The sequence below is a fragment of the Mobula birostris genome, chromosome 7, assembly GCF_030028105.1.
Source record: "Mobula birostris isolate sMobBir1 chromosome 7, sMobBir1.hap1, whole genome shotgun sequence".
NCBI lineage: Eukaryota > Metazoa > Chordata > Chondrichthyes > Myliobatiformes > Myliobatidae > Mobula > Mobula birostris.
Window position 1 is genome coordinate 160,012,134 of NC_092376.1, and position 18,464 is coordinate 160,030,597.

Consider the following 18,464-nt stretch of genomic DNA (forward strand, 5'->3'; position numbering starts at 1 on the left):
TTACTGCCTCTGCCACTCAACATTGAGGGTAAAATAGGATGATTTGGCAGATGAATGTGTGGCTGAGGAACTGTCTGCAGGGGGCAGAGTTTCAAATTTCTGGATCATTAGGAATTCTTCAGGGGAAGATGTGACTTGTACTCAAGAGATGGGTTACACCTGAACCCGAGGGGGACCAATATCCTTGCAGGCAGGTTTGCTAGAGCTGTGGAGGAGGGTTTAAACTGATTTGGCAGGGGGATGGGAAACAGAGTGATAGGGCTAAGGGTGGGGCAGTCAGTGAACAAGCAGAGGCAGTGTGTAGTGAGACTGTCAGGAAGGACAGGCAGACATTGAGGCAAAATTGAAGTCAGTGGGATGAGTTGCAGTATAACAGGTGGACAAAATCAAAAAGGGTGATGAATACAGGACTGAAGATGTTACAGGCGAATGCATGCAGCATGCGGAATAAAGTAAATGATCTTGTAGTGCACTTAGAGATTGGCAGCTATGACACTGTGGGGATCATTGATTCATAGCTGAAAGAAAATTATAGTTGGGACCTTAACGTCCAAGGACACACATTGTATCGAAAGGACAGGCAGACAGGCAAGGAAGAGGGTGGTGTGGCTCTGGTTGGTAAAATATGAAATCAAGTCCTGAGAAGGAGGTGACATGCAATCAGAAGACGTAGAATCATTGTGTGTGGAGTTAAGAAACTGTAAGTGTAAAAAGATCTTGATGGGAGTCATATACAGACATCTGCACAAAACCAGGATGTGGGCTACAAATTATATTAGGAGAGAGAAAACGCATGTCAAAAGGGCAATGTTACGATAGTCATGGAGGATTTCAATATGCAGGTGGATTGGGAAAATCAGGTCGGTGCTGATTTTGGATCCCAAGATAGGGAATCTGTAGAATGCCTACAAGATAGCTTTTTAGAGTAGCTTATGGTTGAGCCCTCTCAGGGATCAGCTGTTCTGGACTGGGTGTTGTGCAATGAATTTGGATTTGATTAGGAAGTTTAACGTAAAGAAACCCTTAAGGACAAATGATCATTGTGTGAGAGAATTCACCCTGCAATTTGAGAGGGAGAAGTTAAAATTAGATTTATCAGTACTAGAGTGGGGTAAAGTGAATTAAAGAGGAATGAGAGAGGAGATGGCCAAAGGCAATTTGAAGGGGGCACTAGCAGGGATGTAGTGGAGCAGCAATGGCCGGAGTTTCTGGGAGTAATTTGGAAGGTGCAGGATAGATACATCCCAAAGAAAAAGAAGTGTTCTAAAGGCAGGATAACACAACTAAGGCTGACAAAGGAAGTCAAAGCCAACACAAAAGCAAATTGAGGTCATATAATAGAGCAAATATTAGTGGGAAGTTAGAGGATTGGGAAGTTTTTAAAAACCAACAGAAGGCAACAAAAAAGCCATAAAAGGGGATAAAATAAAATATGAAGATAAGTGAGCCAACAGGTTCAAAAAGAATACCAAAGTTTTTTTCAGATATATGGTGTAAAAGAGAAGCGAGAGTAGATATCAGACCACTGGAAAATGATGCTGGATAGATAGTAATGGGGGAGCAAGGGAATGGCAGACAAACTGAATAAGGATTTCACATCAGACTTCACTGTGGAAGACACAATCAATATGCCAGAAGTTCAAGAGTATCAGAGGGCACAAGTGAATACAGGTGCGAAAGTGAATATAGGAAGAAGGTACTTGGGAAGCTGATAAAGGTCTGAAGGTAGATAAGTCACTTCGACCAGATAGACTACAACCCAGGGTTCTGAATGAAGTAGCTGAAGAGATTACAGAGGCATTAGCAATAATCTTTCAAGAATCACTAGATCTTGGCACGGTTCCAGAGGCCTGGAAAATTGCAAAAGTCATTCTATTCCTCAAGAAGGGAGGGAGGCAGAAGGAGGGAAATTATAGGCCTGTTAGCCTGACATCAATGGGCGGGAAGATGTTGGAGTTGATTGTTAAAGATGAGGTTTCAGGGAACTTGGAGGCATATGGTAATATAGGCCAAAGTCAGCATGGTTTGCTTAAGGGAAAATCTTGCCTGATAAATCTATGGGAATTCTTTGAGGAAATAACATGCAGGGTTGACAAGGTACTGCACATGAGGCTGCTTAACAAGATAAGAGCCCATGTTATTACAGGAAAAATACTAGCATGAATAGAGCATTGGTTGATTGCCAGGAGGCAAAGAGTGGGAATAAAGGGAACCTTTTCTGATTGGCTGCTGGTGACCAGTGGTATTCCACAGGGTTTGGTGTTGGGACTGCTTCTTTTTATGTTGCGTGTCAATGATATGGATGCTTTGTGGCCAAGTTTGCAGATGTTACGAAGACAGGTTGAGGGGCAGGCAGTTCTGAGGAGGGAGGGAGGCTGCAGAAAGACAGATTGGGAGAATGGGCAAAAATGTGGCAGATGGAAAACTGTGTTGGGAAGTGTATGATCATGCATATTGTTAGGAGGAATAAAATCATGGACTATTTCCTAAATGGGAGAAAGTTCAAACATCAGAGGTGCAAAGGGACTTGTGAGCCCTCATGCATGATTCACTGAAGGTTAACTTGCTGGTTGAGTTGGTGGTGAGGAAGGCAAATGCAATATTAGCATTAATTTCACGAGAATTTAAATATAAAAAACAAGGATGTAATCCTGAGGTTTTATAAGGTACTGCTGAGGCCTCATTTGGAGTATTGTGAGCATTCACAAAAATGGTTCTGGGAATGAAAACCTTATCATATGAGGAGCGTTTGATGGCTTTGGGACTGTACTTGCCAGAATTTAGAAGAATGAGGGGGATCTCATTGAAACCTATTGAATGTTGAAGGGTGCAGATAGAGTGGATGTAGAGAGGATGTACAGTGGGGAGTCTAGGACCAGAGGGTGATGAATCTGTGGAACTTGTTGCCATAGTCATTGGATATACTTTAGGTGGAGATTGATAGATTCTTGAAAGACAGGGTGTGAAATGTTATGGGGGAGAAGGCAGAGGAAATGGGTTGAGACAGAAATGAATCAGCCATGATCAATTGGTGGAGCAGACTAAGAGGGCCGAACGGCCTAATTCTGCTCCTATTTCTGATGGTCTTATGGTTTTACAATAGTGCCATAGAGTCATAGAGATCTAGTCCATGCCAAACCCATTTAAACTGCCTACTTCCATCGACATGCACTGGGACCATAGCCGTCCATATACCCACCATCAACGTACCTAATAAACTTCCGATACTACCTAATAAACGTTGAAATCGAGCTCGCATGCTCCCCTTGCACTGGGAGCTCATTCCACACTCTCATGGCCCTCTGAGTGAAGAAGTTTCCCCTCATGTTCCCATTAAACCTCTCACCCTTAACCAATGACCTCTGGTTGTAATCCCACCAAAACTCAGTAGAAAACTCCTGCTTGCATCTATCCTTTCCATACACCTCATAATTTTGTATACCTCTATCAAATCTCCTCTCAATCTTCTACTTTCTCAGGCATACAGAACTAACCTAATCAATCTTTCCTTATCACTCAGACCCTCCAGATCAGGCAACATCCTTGTAAATTTTCTCTGTACTCACCCCTACAATTCGCCTACTGACACAACTGATTGACAGATGACGCAATAGCCACAGCTTTACACACCGTCCTTACACATCTGGAGAAGAAGGATGCTCATATGAGATTGTTGTTCTTGGACTACAGTTCAGCATTCAACACCATAGTTCCCTCCAGGCTTGATAAGACGCTCAGAGACCTCAGCCTTCACCCTTCCTTGTGTTGCTGGATCCTGGACTTCCCGTCAGATCGCCGGCAGGTGGTAAGAGTGGACTCCCTGACCTCTGCCCCTCTGACCCTAAACATAGGTGCCCTCAGGGCTGTGAACTAAACCCCCTCCTTTACTCTCTGTATATCCATGACTGTGTCGCCACCCACAGCTGCAGTTTGTTAATAATTAAATTTACTGACGACACTACACTGATTGGCTTCATCTTAAGTAATAATGAGGCAGCCTACAGACAAGAAGTCATCACCCTGACACAGTGGAGTCAAAAAAACAATCTCTCCCTCAATGTCGCAATAAACAAAGGAGCTGGTTGTGGACTACAGGAGGAATGGAGACAGGCTAGCCCCTATTGACATCAATGGATCTGGGGTTGAGAGCGTGAACAACTTTAAGTACCTTGGCATAAGCATCACTGAGGATCTCATGTGGTCTGTACGTATTGGCTATGTGGTGAAAAAGGCACAACAGCGCCTCTTTCACCTCAGATGGTTGAAGAAGTTTGGTATGGGCCCTCAATTCCTCAGAACTTTCTACAGGCGCACAATTGAGAGCATCCTGACTGGCTGCATCACTGCCTGGTATGGGAACCGTACTTCCCTCAATCGCAGGACTCTACAGAGAATAGTGCGGACAGCCCAGCACATCTGTAGAAGTGAACTTCCCACTATTCAGGACATTTACATGGACAGGTGTGTAAAAGGGGCCCGTAGGATCATTGGAGACCTGAGACATCCCAACCACAAACTGTTCCAGCTGCTACCATCAGGGAAACGGTACCACAGCATAAAAGCCAGGCCCAGCAGGCTCCAGGACAGCTTCTTCCACCAGGCCATCAAACTGCTTAATTCATGCTGACACAACTGTATTTCTATGTTATACTGACTGTCCTGTTGACAATACCATTTATTATAAATTGCTATAAATTGCACATTCAGACAGAGATGTAATGTAAAGATTTTTACTCCTCATGTATGTGAAGGATGTCAGTAATAAAGTCAATTCAATTCAAATCAATTCCACCTTTTGGACATCTTTCCTGCAGCTATGTGACCAAAACCACACACAATACTCCAAATTAGGTCCCACCAATGTGTTATACAACTTCAATATAACATCCCATTTACTGTACTCAATACATTGATTTATGAAGGCCAATGTGCCAAAAGCTTTCCTTACGATGCTATCTACCTATGATGCCACTTTCAACAAATTATGAACCTCTATTCTCAGATCCCTTTGTTCTAACACACTTTTCAGTGCCCTGCCGTTCTCTGTGTAAGATCTACTCTGGTTGGTCCTACCAAAGTGTAAAACCTCGCACATGTCTGCATTAAATTCCATCTGCCATTTTTCAGCCCATTTTTCCAGCTGATACAGATCTCTCTGCAAGCCATGGTTGCTTCCTCGCTGTCCACTACACCCCCAATTTTGTTGTCATCTGGAAATTTACTGATCTAGTTAACCACACTATTATGCAGATCGTTGATATAGATGACAAACAACGAAGGACCAGGCATTGATCCCTATGGCACACCACTAATCACAGACCTCCAGTCAGAGAGCCAACCATCTACTACCACTGTCGGGCTTCTCCCCGTTCCTGTTTTGACATGTGCCCAATGTGTCCTGTTTTGATACCATAAACAAAGAGAGCAGCTACTTTACCATTTAATAGAGGATGTTCTGTCTACTGAAACAATCCTATTGAAATCATTAACCTTCTGACTCTTTGGTAAGGGTGCTGCTGCTGAAGCAAGATCCGTGTTAAAGATCAACAACAAACTCATTGAGATTAATTCAATTCCTCATAATAACCCATTTGCACATTCTCTTACCCTATGAATTCATCAGCACACAGTCATACAGAATAATCAACCAACAAAACAAAGAATAAATCTAAAATAAGTGAAATTATCCATGAAGATTTGATTTTTTTTAAGCATTAGTGCTTTATCATCATATTTAATGGTCTCACTTCCTCTATTTTTCTTTGATAAATGACTTTGTTGGTTCATCTTACATTGTTGTATCTGACAATTAAAGTTTCAGAAGCTACTCATTTTGCCATGCTTAAACAATCCCCTTGAAAAATATGTACTGTAATTCTTTTAGAAAGTCTGTTCTATTGCTATGATCTCTTTCAAATGACATATCTGTGATTTTTCCTTCTGCTTCAGGCTAAATTGTGGAAATGGCCCAGTTTTTATCCGATGGATTTCTAAGCAGCTAAAGTGATAACTGCACGTGGAGTAAGTGAAAGACAAACACATGCTTTGAAACCATTATTTGCATCTTTGTTTTCACCTGTGGTAATTTTGCAATGATTAGCTAAAGTCTAAGTAGTTGTATTTATAGAAAGTATGGCCAATTCTGTCAAAAGTAGTCATGTGGATAGATATAACTCTCACTATGATAACATCAATTTTGACAAAAGGTTTAACTGCTAACTGCCAAACCTATTGAGAATATTCAACATTTCCTATCATTATTTCACATTTCCATAAGACTATAGGAGCAGAATTAGGTAACTTGGCCCATCAAGTCTACTCCACAATTCCATCATGGCTGATTTATTATCCCTCTCAATTCCATTCTCCTACTTCTCCCCGTAGCCTTTGACCCACCCCCCTTACTCATCAAGAACCAATCAACCTCTGCTTTAAATATCTCCAATATGACTTGGCTTTCATATCTGTCTGTGGTAATGAATTCCACAGATTCACCACCCTCTGGCTAAAGAACTTGCTCCTCAGCTCTGATATAAAGGGATGTCCTTGTATTCTGAGGTTGTGGTCTCAGGTCCTGGACTCACCGAATATAGGAAGCATTCTCTCCCTGTCCACTCTATCTAGGCTTTTCAACATTTGATAGGTTTCATTTGCAATATTTTGCTTTTAGAATAATCACAGGGTAATTTTTACTTCCTAATAAAGCTGTTTGTGTATAAATTTATTTATTTGTTAACCTATTTAACCCATTCATGTTTGGAATGTGGGAAGAAACCCAAACACCCAGAGGAAACCAGTCACCGGAAGAATGTACAAATTCTTTAAAAAAAGCGGTGGGAATTGAACCCTGGTCACCGGCACTATGATATTGTTACACTAACTGCTACACTATTGCCAATGGGAGCTTTGTTGCTTCTTGACTGACATTTTACTGTTGAAGGACCCACACCTGTGCAAGCTATCAACAAGTTGTGATGGGTAAAGCTATTACCCGGAGCAGACAATAAGCCTTTAAAGATTAGATCAAATAATATTTAGAGCTCCTGCCAATGATGTTATCATCCCCATTTTTTTATTGGGCTTCAGCCGTTCCAGTTTTTGTTCATCAGACATTTTTGCAAGTAGATGGTGTGTGTGTGTGTGTGTGTGTGTGTGTACGTACGCGCGTGTGCATTTTAAGTACCTTTTCAGCTGCTGTCAGTGAGTGCTGGAGGCAGCTTTGAAAGTTGCAGATTTTGTGGCTTAAGTGCATCTATAATTAATGCTTAAAGTGCCGCAAATGATTCTGGTTCCTTGAGGTTGGTGCAATCTGTCTTTCCTGATAATGCCCTTTACGGCGCTTCTGAAGCTTTACCAAAATCTGCAGCACTGCTGGATTTACCTCTATCGTACTTCTGAGCTGGTACTCAGCCGAATTCATTGAAATCAGACTTGGCCACAAAGATTACCGGTCACTAAATCACAGGGCAGAGCTCAGCCACTCCCCACCGGATTTACTGTACGTTGGAGATGAAATAACATCTCAGCCTTCCTTCCTGTCAATCCATAAAGCCAACAAAGCTGTCTTATTGCTTTTTGTTTTGTGGCAGTTCAGTAAAATGGTAACACAGTGACAATGAAAATACAGCATTAGGTCTCCAAACATTTGAACTGTACTATTATGTATTTATAATACTTCATGGAAATTTGTGATAGCAGTTTTACAATTTAGATCATCGGCTGTGGCAATTGCTTGCGATGAAGCTTTAGAGCATTTCTTATCTCCCAGTAGCCAGGTTGATCTAAATTGTTTTATTTGTCTATTTGTCTAGTACTTTGCCTCCTTTTCTCTGCAGTTGCTGACATAAACTGAATCTTTTACAGGAAAATACACTGAAAGAATGCCTTTAGTTTTAAGAATAATAAACAAATATAATTGCTTTCACATATAGCAATTAGCTTCTTAGCTTTTCTTTAAAAAAGACATGTTGGATTAATAGTTCACAAGATCAGAATTCTGGTACAATTCTTTCAGATTGTATTTTCAGGTGTCCCTGACACACAATGGAGCTAAATAAAAAGCATGATGTGAAAGTGAAGATGTTGTCCTTGAGCATCTTGTCGGCATTATATGACAGCATTGCTGAAACCGTGGTGGCAAGGCCAACCACAGCTGGAGACATTTCTCTTTGAATTATTCTGACAATAGGTTTCTCCTTGGAAAGCATTTCTAGCTCAGTAGTATATTGTCCTTTACGATTTCTGACTGGTCGTCAAGTTTATGACAGCGTATCGGTGAATACCGAGATGCAGCTATGGGTTTCCAAGCAGTGGTTTTGTTCACAGAGAGCTGCGTACTTCTGGCTACCCAGCAACATTGCTGATGACCTGTGGAAATTCTTTGCTGGTTGTAATACAACAGGGGAAGTAGATGCGGTCACACCCCTGTCAGTAAACTGCACTCTACAGGATGTACAGGAACTTTGTTCCCCTTGTCATGACACTTGTTCGTATTACATATCGTGACTGGAAACTACAAATATTGTCTGTATCCATGGATCTTACTTAGACACATGAAAATACACTCAATGGCCACTTCATTTGGCACACCTGTACACCTCCTTGTTAATGCAAATATCTCATCAGCCAATCATGTGGTAGCAACTCAATGCATAAAAGCATGCAGGCATGGTCAAGTGGTTCAGTTGTTGTTCGGACCAAACATCAGAACAGGGAAGAAATGTGATGTAAGTCACTTTGCCCGTGGAATGATCGTTGGTGTCCGATAGGGTGGTATGAGTATCTCAGAAAACCAGAAGATGCTGATCTCCTGGGAATCTCACACACGACAGTCTCTACAGAGAATGGTGCGAGGGAAAAAAAACACCCAGTGAGTAGCAGTTGTGCAGGCAAAAATGCCTTATTAATGAGCGAGGTCAGAGGGGAAGGACCGGACTAATTCAAGGTGACTGGAAAGGGACAGTCAGTCAAATAACCACGCATTACAACAGTGATATTCAGAAGAGCATCTCTGAACACATAACATGTCAAACCTTGAAGCGGATGAGATACAGCAGCAGAAGACTACACCAGTTTCCACTTCTGCGACCACTTCATTAGGTACACTCCTGTACCTGCTCCTAACTCTACTGAAATAGCTGCTGTTGTAATGCGAGCATTATTAAAAGTAAGTTAATACGAATTAGGATAATGGGGGGGTGGTTTCACTTCCATACTTTTTACTTCCGGTGTGCTTTGTATGTAGTGTTCCTGCCATGCCGTACGGGTTGTGAAAGCCTCTGTATATACACATCGGATCTGACGTTCAGGATCAAGTTGTTTCTTTGGGCATGAAGTTGTCGAGTGTGCCTTTTTCAAAGTAGAAGTTACCACATCTTTTTGGCAACGAGGTGAACTGGGTTTGTGGACATGTTGGCGCATTTCGAACGGGAGCAGCAGCGCCGATAAGGGACCTTACGTTCGGATGGCTACATTTGGGACTATCGGTGAATTTGTGGTATTAACAGAGGACTGGCCGGAGTATGAAGAAAGGTTGGGACACTTTTTCTGTGCTAATAGAATTACTGAGGAGCCTAAGAAGCACTCTATTCTCCTGAGTGCGTGTGGGGCAAAGACTTACAAGCTAATAAGGAATTTAGCCACACCGTGGAAACCGGGGGACATTCCATATGACGAACTGATCAAGCTCGTGGGGAACAACTACAATCTGAAACCTTCTGTGATAGTCCAACGGTGTAAGTTTCACAACCTTTTCAGGAAGCTAGGTCAGTCTGTGGCCAATTTTGTGGCCGAGCTTCGGCAGTTGTCAGAGCATTGTGATTTCGGAGCGGTGTTGGAAGACATGCTCCGTGATAGATTGGTATGCGGCATTAATAATGACGACATACAATGCCGCCTGTTAGGGGAAATCCCTGACTTTCAGGAAAGCCTTAGAGATTGCCCAAGGCATGGAGATGGCTGCTAATAACGTCAAGGATATCCAGAAAGGACACGGGGGGTCGCAGTCAGCGGCAGTGCACCAAGTCAGGAGGGAGACTGATAAACAGGCAAGGCGGGTGGAATGTTTCCGGTGTGGAGGGATGCACTATGCAAATGATTGCAAATTCAAAGACAGTGTCTGCCATGCTTGTAGCAAAAAGGGACATTTAGCTAAAAAGTGCAGAAGTTCAAAGGGTAAGATTAAGCCTGGGCAGGGGAAAGCTCAACAGGCTCAGGCAGCCACACACCATCTAGAAGAAGCAGATGAAGAGGCAGTGTGTGCCTACAACATGTTTGGAGTGGAAACAGATGAGGAACTACCTGAACCATATTATGCCACAGTCACTGTCATGGGAAAGAACAAAAAGTTTGTATAAAGTTTGGATAAAGTATGTCTATGTCTATGTCTAAGTTTGAGATTGATTCAGAGGCTAATGCATCAGTCATTGGTGAGGAGACCTACAGGAGGACATGGGGGTCCAGCCTGCCTCCCATTAGATCATCAAAGCTCAAATTTAGGACCTATATGGGGCAGCCCATACCTCAGTTAGGGGTGTTATACGTGGACATTTCAGCTGGGATTCAAAAGGCTGAAGCCAGGCTAGTGATAGCTAAGGGCAGGGGGCTTAGTCTTTTGGGTCGCGATTGGCTTCGCAAAATCTGGCTAAACTGGCATGAAATTAAGTATGCACACACGATGGAGGACATTCTGCAGTGGTACAGTGACGTTTTCAGGGACGAGCTAGGAACACTGAAGGGCGTGACAGTGGCTACACCACGATTTTTTAAGCCCAGGTCGGTGCCCTATGTCATGAAAGGCAAAGTTGAGGAGGAACTGGAACATTTACAGAGGCTGGGCATCATTGAGCCCGTCCAGTTTTCAAGGTGGGTGGCTCCCATTGTTCCAGTTTTGAAGGCAGACAAAATGGTGAGGATATGTGGGGATTATAAGCTTACAGTGAATCAGGTCTCAAGGCTGGAGGAGTACCCATTGCCATGGGTGGATGACCTGTTTGCGACCCTGTCAGGGGGTAAGCTGTTCACAAAGCTGGACATGAGCCACGCCTACCAACAGCTGCTGCTCGACGAGGATTCAAAGGAGTACGTCACAATTAATACGCACAAGGGATTATTCAAGTACAATCGCCTGGTGTTTGGAGTGGCGTCCAGCCCTGCCATTTCCCAAAGGACAATGGACACTTTGCTGCAGGGGATTCCACACGTAGCAGTGTACCTTGCTGATATTTTGATCACGGGGGCTATGGAGGGTGGAGCATCTGGTTAATTTAGAACGGGTGCTGAAGAGGCTCTTAGAAGCAGGGCTGCGGTTGAAACGTGGAAAATGTGTGTTCCTGGCATTGAGTGTGACTTACCTGGGACACAAGATCACAGCTGAGGGGCTTTGCCCTGTGGAAGACAAAGTGAGACCTATTAAGGAGGCCCCAAGCCCCAACACCGTCACGGAACTCAGATCATTTTTGGGCATGGTGAATTATTATGGCAAGTTTCTTCCTGACCTCTCAGGGGTTTTGACCCCACTGTATAAGCTGCTTCACAATGACACTAAGTGGCAGTGGGGTGAAGAGCAGGAGAAAGCTTTCAAGGAAGTGAAAGAACTCCCTCACTCAGCGAAGCTGCTTGTTCACTATGGCCGAGACAAGGAGATCACCCTTGCATGTGATGCCTCGCCCTATGGAGTTGGGGCAGTTCTCTCACATGTAATGGAGGACCGTTCAGAGAAGCTGATTGGTTTTGCTTCACGTACTCTGACAGCTGCTGAGAAGGTATGTTCACAGCTAGACAAAGAAGGTCTGGCCATTGTTTCTGCAGTCAAACGCTTTCGTCAGTACCTTTATGGATGCGTATTTACAATTTATACAGACCATAAACCACTGATGAGCCTGTTCAGTGAGACTAGATGCATCCCACCGCTAGCCTCAGCTAGGATACAGCATTGGGCTCTTACATTGTCAGGCTACTGGTACACTATAGTGTACAGAACAGGTGGGAATAATGCAAACGCCGATGCACTGAGTCGACTACCTTTACCTGAGACACCTGGTACTACATATGTGCCTCCAGAGACTGTGTTTTTATTGGAGAGGCTGTCAGAGACACCTGTAAAGGTGACCCAGATCAAGCAGTGGACAGAGAGGGACCCAGTCCTGTCCCAAGTCAAGACTTTTCTTTTACAAGGTTGGCCCAGAGTCGTGGAAGGAGAGGAACTGAGGCCTTATGCCAAACGCGAGACAGAACTCAGTCCGCAGGATGGCTGCATTTTCTGAGGGGCGAGGGTCATTGTGCCTCCCCATGGCCATTCACAGATTGTGGAGGAAATTCATGAGACTCACCCAGGAGTGTCTCGAATGAAAAGCCTTGCAAGGTCCTACGTTTGGTGGCCAAGAATGGATCAGGATCTGGAGAACAAAGTAAAATCATGCACGCAATGTTAGACAAATCAGAATGTGCCACCACCAGCTCCTTTGCACCCATGGGAGTGGCCGGACCACCCCTAGTCTAGGCTACATTTGGACTTTGCTGGCCCTTTTATGGGGCAGATATTTCTTGTAATGGTAGATGCGCATTCTAAATGGATCGAAGCTCACATCATGAGCAACATCACAGCCCCCTCAACCATAGACAAACTCAGGCAAGTGTTTGCAGACCACAGGTTGCCTGACACTCTGGTCACTGATAATGGCCCGACGTTCACCAGTGAACAGTTCAGTGAGTTCATGCAGCAGAATGGCATTCCTCACATTCGGACAGCCCCTTTCCATCCAGCCTCCAATGTTTTGGCTGAGCGAGCTGTTCAGACAGTGAAGGAAGGCCTGAAGCAGATGACAGGTGACTCTCTTAGAATGCGGCTTTCACGTTTCCTGTTTAAATACCGCCTCATGCCACAGGCTACGACTGCTTGCACTCCAGCAGAGATGCTGATGGGGCGTAGGCCCAAGTCAAGATTGGACCTGCTGCGCCCGGACAGGAAGGCAAAAGTGGAGAGAAAGCAGGAAAAGCAGAAGGAGGGACATGATCAACATGCACGAGAGAGACAGTTAAAACCGGATGACAATGTCTATGTGAGAAACAATCAGCAATGGCTGCCTGGCATTATTCTTAAGCAGAGTGGTCCCGTCTCCTATGTTGTTAAGCTGACTGATGGGCGTGTTTTCCGCAGACATCAGGACCATGTGCACCTGCGACATGATACCGGCTCAGAGGCAGACACTTCCATGGAGTTTCCATTTGTGAGAAAGCCTACTGTGGGAGTATGTCCATCAGTGACTTTGCCAGAGGGCGAGACGCTGGCAGAGGGGTTGGGGTCCCCTGAGGAGGATGGACATTCTCACGCTGACACACAGACCCCTCTCATGCCCCCAAAACACCCTCACCAGCGGTGCCCGCTGGGTCACCGAGGGTAGTGTACAGATCACAGCACACTTGTAAACCTCCTGACAGACTGAATCTTTGACGGGACAGTTTTTTTTTTGTTGTTGTTAGATTGAATGTTGAATCTGTCACGTTTTCCAGATATTTTGTATTGGTTAACTGTTGCCGAGATACTGGTATAAGTTTTCAGGGGTACACAAGTTAACAACACCACTGTTTTTATTTCCTAGTTTTTATATTTGGGAAATGTTGGATTTTAAAGGGGAAGAAGTGTTGTAATGTGAGCATTATTAAAAGTAAGTTAATACTAATTAGGATAATGGGGGCAGGGTTCACTTCCATTCTTTTTGCTTCCTGTGTGCTTTGTATATAGTGTTCCTGCCAAGCCGTACGGGTTGTGAAAGCCTCTGTATATACATATCGGTTTTGACGTTCGAGATAAAGTTGTTTCGTTGGGCATGAAGTTGTCGAGTGTGCCTTTTTCAAGGTAGAAGTTACCACAGTGGTCATGAATTCTTTCTGATGGTGTCCAATGCAATTCAATAAAGAGATTCAACACCAACTTATTTCTTGGTAGCATTGTTACGTACAGAAGAGTACAGGTGTCCCCTGTTTTTCGAACGTTCGCTTTACGAAACCTCACTGTTACAAAAGACCTACATCAGTACCTGCTTTCACTAACAGAAGGTGTTTTCACTGTTGCGAAAAAAGGCAGTGCGCAAAAAAAAACAGCAGCGGTAAAAAAAAGCAGCGCTCCGCGTGCCCCGAGCAACTGCTCTCCCCCAGACTCAGGACAGCATTCTTTCCGGCATTGCTTAAACACGTGCCTGTGAGCAGCCGTTTGCAAGATATTGGGAAAGCCTAAAAGAGCTTGTAAGGGTGTTACACTTAGCGTAAAACTAGACATAATTAAGCGTTACAATCGTAGTGAATGAAGTAAGAACAAGTTTGGCTTGTGGAAGTTGATGAAGATGATGTTGAAGAGGTTTTGCATCCCATGACCAAGAACTGATAGATGAAGAACTGATGCAATTGGAAAAGGAAAGGATAACAAATGAAACCGAATTCAGTAGCGAAAGTGAAGTCGTCTAGGAACTGAACGTGAGGCGACTGCGTGAGATTTTCGCTGCAATGATAAAGTATGACTTGAATTTTGAAGGGTACGTCGGTTTAGGGCATATTTGCATGATGGTTTGAGTCCTTACAAAGAACTGTATGATCTAAAAATGCGCGAGGCTCAGCAGTCAAGCAAGCCTTCCACATCAGCCACAGCAGACGACGAACTTCGACCTTCGAAATCGAGGCGGGCAGAGATAGAAGAAGATGAGCTGCCTGCTCTAATGGAAACAGACGATGAGATGACACCCCAGTGTCCCACCACCCCAACACCCAGGCCGTGGACAGATACCGATTCGCGGAGAATGCAGCGGTAGCCGGGAGGCACACAGCACATCTTTAAGAAAAAAGCCGAAATAAACATACTAATTAATTAGGTGCTGCCCAGCACGTAAACGTCGGCCCAGATCAGAGGTGATTGCAGTTTGCGTCGCCTCTGATCTGGGCTGACAATTACGTGCCGGGCAGCACCTAATTAATTAGTATGTTTATTTCGGCTTTTTTCTTAAAGATGTGCTGGGTGCCTCCCGGCTACCAGCGTACCCCTGCATGCTTCGCGGATTGGTATCGGTCAGCGGCTCGGAGGGTGGGGGCCACTGCACCACCCAAACTCTGACAACTTAGTCTAACACACCATCGTCAGTGTGCTCGACAAGCTGTCTTCCTGATTCCCGTAAGTGATACCACACTGTACATACATTATTTCTATTTTATATAGGCTGTGTATTTTTATGAGTTATTTGGTATGATTTGGCAGCTTCATAGCTTAAAAGTTACTGGAGAGAGTGTTTTTGCCAACAGCGCTTGTGTGAGATTTTTGCTACGGAGAACAGTGCTGGCAATGATTGTGGAAACGTATTTCTACTTTATATAGGCTGTGTATTTATCATATCATTCCTGATTTTACTATATGTTATTGCTATTTTAGGTTTTATGTGTTATTTGGCATGATTTGGTAGGTTATTTTTGGGTCTGTGAATACTCACAAAATTTTCCCATATAAATAAATGGTAATTGCTTCTTCGCTTTACCACATTCTGGCTTACGAACTGTTTCATAGGAACGCTCTAACTTCGGATGGCGGGGGAAACCTGTATTTGCATTGTAAAAAGACAAAATGACCCAGAGAGAGCTCAATATGTCGTTAGAGAGAGAGTCTGAGTATAACTCAGGAGTGACAAATAAACACACTCAATGGGGCTTCTCTTCCTCCACCATCAACGCTGCCCTCAACCGAATCTCTTCCATTTCATGCATGTCTGCTCATTCCCCATCCTCCCACCACCCTACCAGGGATAGGGTTCCTCTTGTCGTCACCTACCACCCCACCAGCTTCCGCGTCCAGCACATAATTTTCTGAAACTTCCACTACCTCCAACAGGATCCCTCCACCAAACACATCGTTCCCTCCCACCCACTTTCTGCTTTACGCAGGGATCGCTCCTTATGCAACTCCCTTGTCCATGCATTCCTCCCCACCGATCTCCCTCCTGGTACTTATCCTTGCAAGCAGAAGAAGTGCTACACCTGTCCCTGCACCTCCTCCCTCACTACCATTGAGGGCCCCAAACAGTCCTTCCAGGTGAGGCAACACTTCACCTGTGAGTCTTTTGGGGTCACGTACTGTGTTTGGTGCTCTCGGTGTGGCCTCCTGCATATTGATAAGACCCGACGTAGATCGGGAGACCACTTTGATGAATCTCTAGACTCCAACCACCAGAAAAAGCAGTATTTCCCAGTGGCCACCCATTTTGTATTCTACCATGTTTGCTGTTGTGTGCTGCAGCAGCAGGCTGAGGATAGCAGACACCAACAGAATCAACAAACTCATTTGTAAGGCCAGTGATGTTGTGGGATGGAACTGGACTCTCTCACGGTGGTGTCTGAAAAGAGGATGCTGTCTAAGTTGCATGCCATCCTGAACAATGTCTCCCATCCACTACATAATGTACTGAGTGGGCACAGGAGTACATTCAGCCAGAGACTCATTCCACCGAGATACAACACAGAGCGTCATAGGAAGTCATTCCTGCTTGTTGCCATCAAACTTTACAACTCCTCCCTTGGAGGGTCAGACACCCTGAGCCAATAGGCTGGTCCTGGACTTATTTCATAATTTACTGGCATAATTTACATATTACTATTTAACTATTTATGGTGCAACTGTAACGAAAACCAATTTCCCCCGGGATCAATAAAGTATGACTATGACTATGAATATGACTAATTCCACTTCCCAATCCCATTCCAATATGTCTATCTATGGCCTCCTCCACTGTCGTTATGAGACCACACTGAGACTGGAGGAACACCATCTTGCTTGGGTAGCCTCCAACCTGATGGCATGAACATCGATTTCTCAAACTTCCGGTGACGCTTCCCACCTCTTACCCCTCCTTCACTATTTCCCATCCCCTTTTCCCTCCCTCACCATATCTCCTTGCCCACACATTGCCTCCCTCTGGTGCTCCTTTTTCTTTCTTCCGTGGCCTTCCTGTCTCTTTCACTAATCAACTTCGCAGCTCTTTACTTCATCCCTCCCCCTCTAAGTTTCACCTATCATCTGGTGTTCTTCTCTCCCTTCTCTCTGCCTTTTAAACCTACTCCTCAGCTTTTTTTTTCTCCAGTCCTGCCAAAGGGTTTCAGCCCGAAACATCGACTGTACTTCTTCAGAATCAGGTTTATTATGTGATGTGAAATTTGTTAACTTAGCAGTTCAATGCAATACATAATCTAGCAGAGAGAGAGAGAAAGAAAAATAATAAAATAAAACATAATAATAAATAAACAAATAAATCAATTATGTATATTGAATAGATTATTTAAAATGTGCAAAAACAGAAATACTGTATATTAAAAAAAGTGAGATAGTGTCCAAAGCTTCAAAGTCCATTTAGGAAGCAGATGGCAGCGGGGAAGAATCTGTGCTTGGATTTTTCACAGATGCTGCCTGCCCTGCTGAGATCCTCCAGCATTTTGTGTGTGTTGCTCGGATTTCCAGCATCTGCAGATTTTCTCTTGTTTGACGCTCAATGAATATTGTTACAATTTTTCAGTTTACTCAGAATCTAAAGTACTACCAAGTGCAATTTACTGCAATCAAACAATAAATTTATGATGCATCTTTTTTTTTTCTCTTCATAATAGAACATGAAAGCAAAATTAGGAAAAAGAAAACAACATACCAACAGCTTCAGAGAGACCGTAGACTTTCTGACTGTAGGCATCTGTTTTGTCCCATATGTAAGTGTAGGCCAGGTTTGGAGATGAATGGAACCATTTCTGGAAGAGATGTCCTTCCACAGCCACCATCAAGTGAACCTTAATCAGATTGATTGGCACAATTGATTGAGTCATTGTGACCTTCAGAAGGGATTTATAGCCAGCGGTGCGTGAGCTCAGGTAGCACAACTTCATGCTGGAGCCAGGGATTTCAACAGCTTCGTGGAGAACCTGAAGACATTGCACAAATAGTACTTGTATGTTAAAGCCATTATTACAGTCTAATTTGTGAAGTTGTGAAATCTTCTAATAACTCACTGTCATCATCTATCATTTTATGCCGTACAATCAGTATTCTACTCTCAGTAATTACTATAAATTGGCTTGGCCCATTACAAACAGCATCAGAAATCATTTATGTGCTTGTCACATGTTAGTTAAACAGAATATTCTAATCTGTTTGAAAGAAAAACTGTCCTTTCATTTAATTTTGCAACAGACAAACATCTTCCTAAAGACTGAACTAATGAGGTAACCTTTTTGCAAATCTCTTTCTTCACAAGCATGAATGCCATGAATTTTAAATAAATAGTATGGGGACTGGAGGTTTTAATGTGTAATTTATGAGACATAAATACGGAAACATAATAATTACTGACAGAGCCACACACAGTTAAATGGGATCAGGGCCTTCAATTCTGGAAAGTATTCCAACAATCAATTAGATAGTGAAAAGTGTGTGATTCAAGCCTATTTAC

The 18,464-nt window shown here is 43.6% G+C and overlaps 1 protein-coding gene across 4 annotated transcripts in view; it reads right to left on the minus strand.

Annotated features, from left to right (window-relative positions):
- tenm2a (teneurin transmembrane protein 2a) overlaps positions 1-18,464 on the minus strand; it is a 588,582-nt gene that overhangs the window by 73,049 nt on the left and 497,069 nt on the right. For all 4 annotated transcript variants that reach the window (XM_072264025.1, XM_072264023.1, XM_072264022.1 and 1 more), the window contains one exon: positions 17,670-17,937. In XM_072264025.1, coding sequence (XP_072120126.1) covers positions 17,670-17,937 — 268 coding nt within the window. The remainder of the gene's footprint in view (positions 1-17,669; positions 17,938-18,464) is intronic.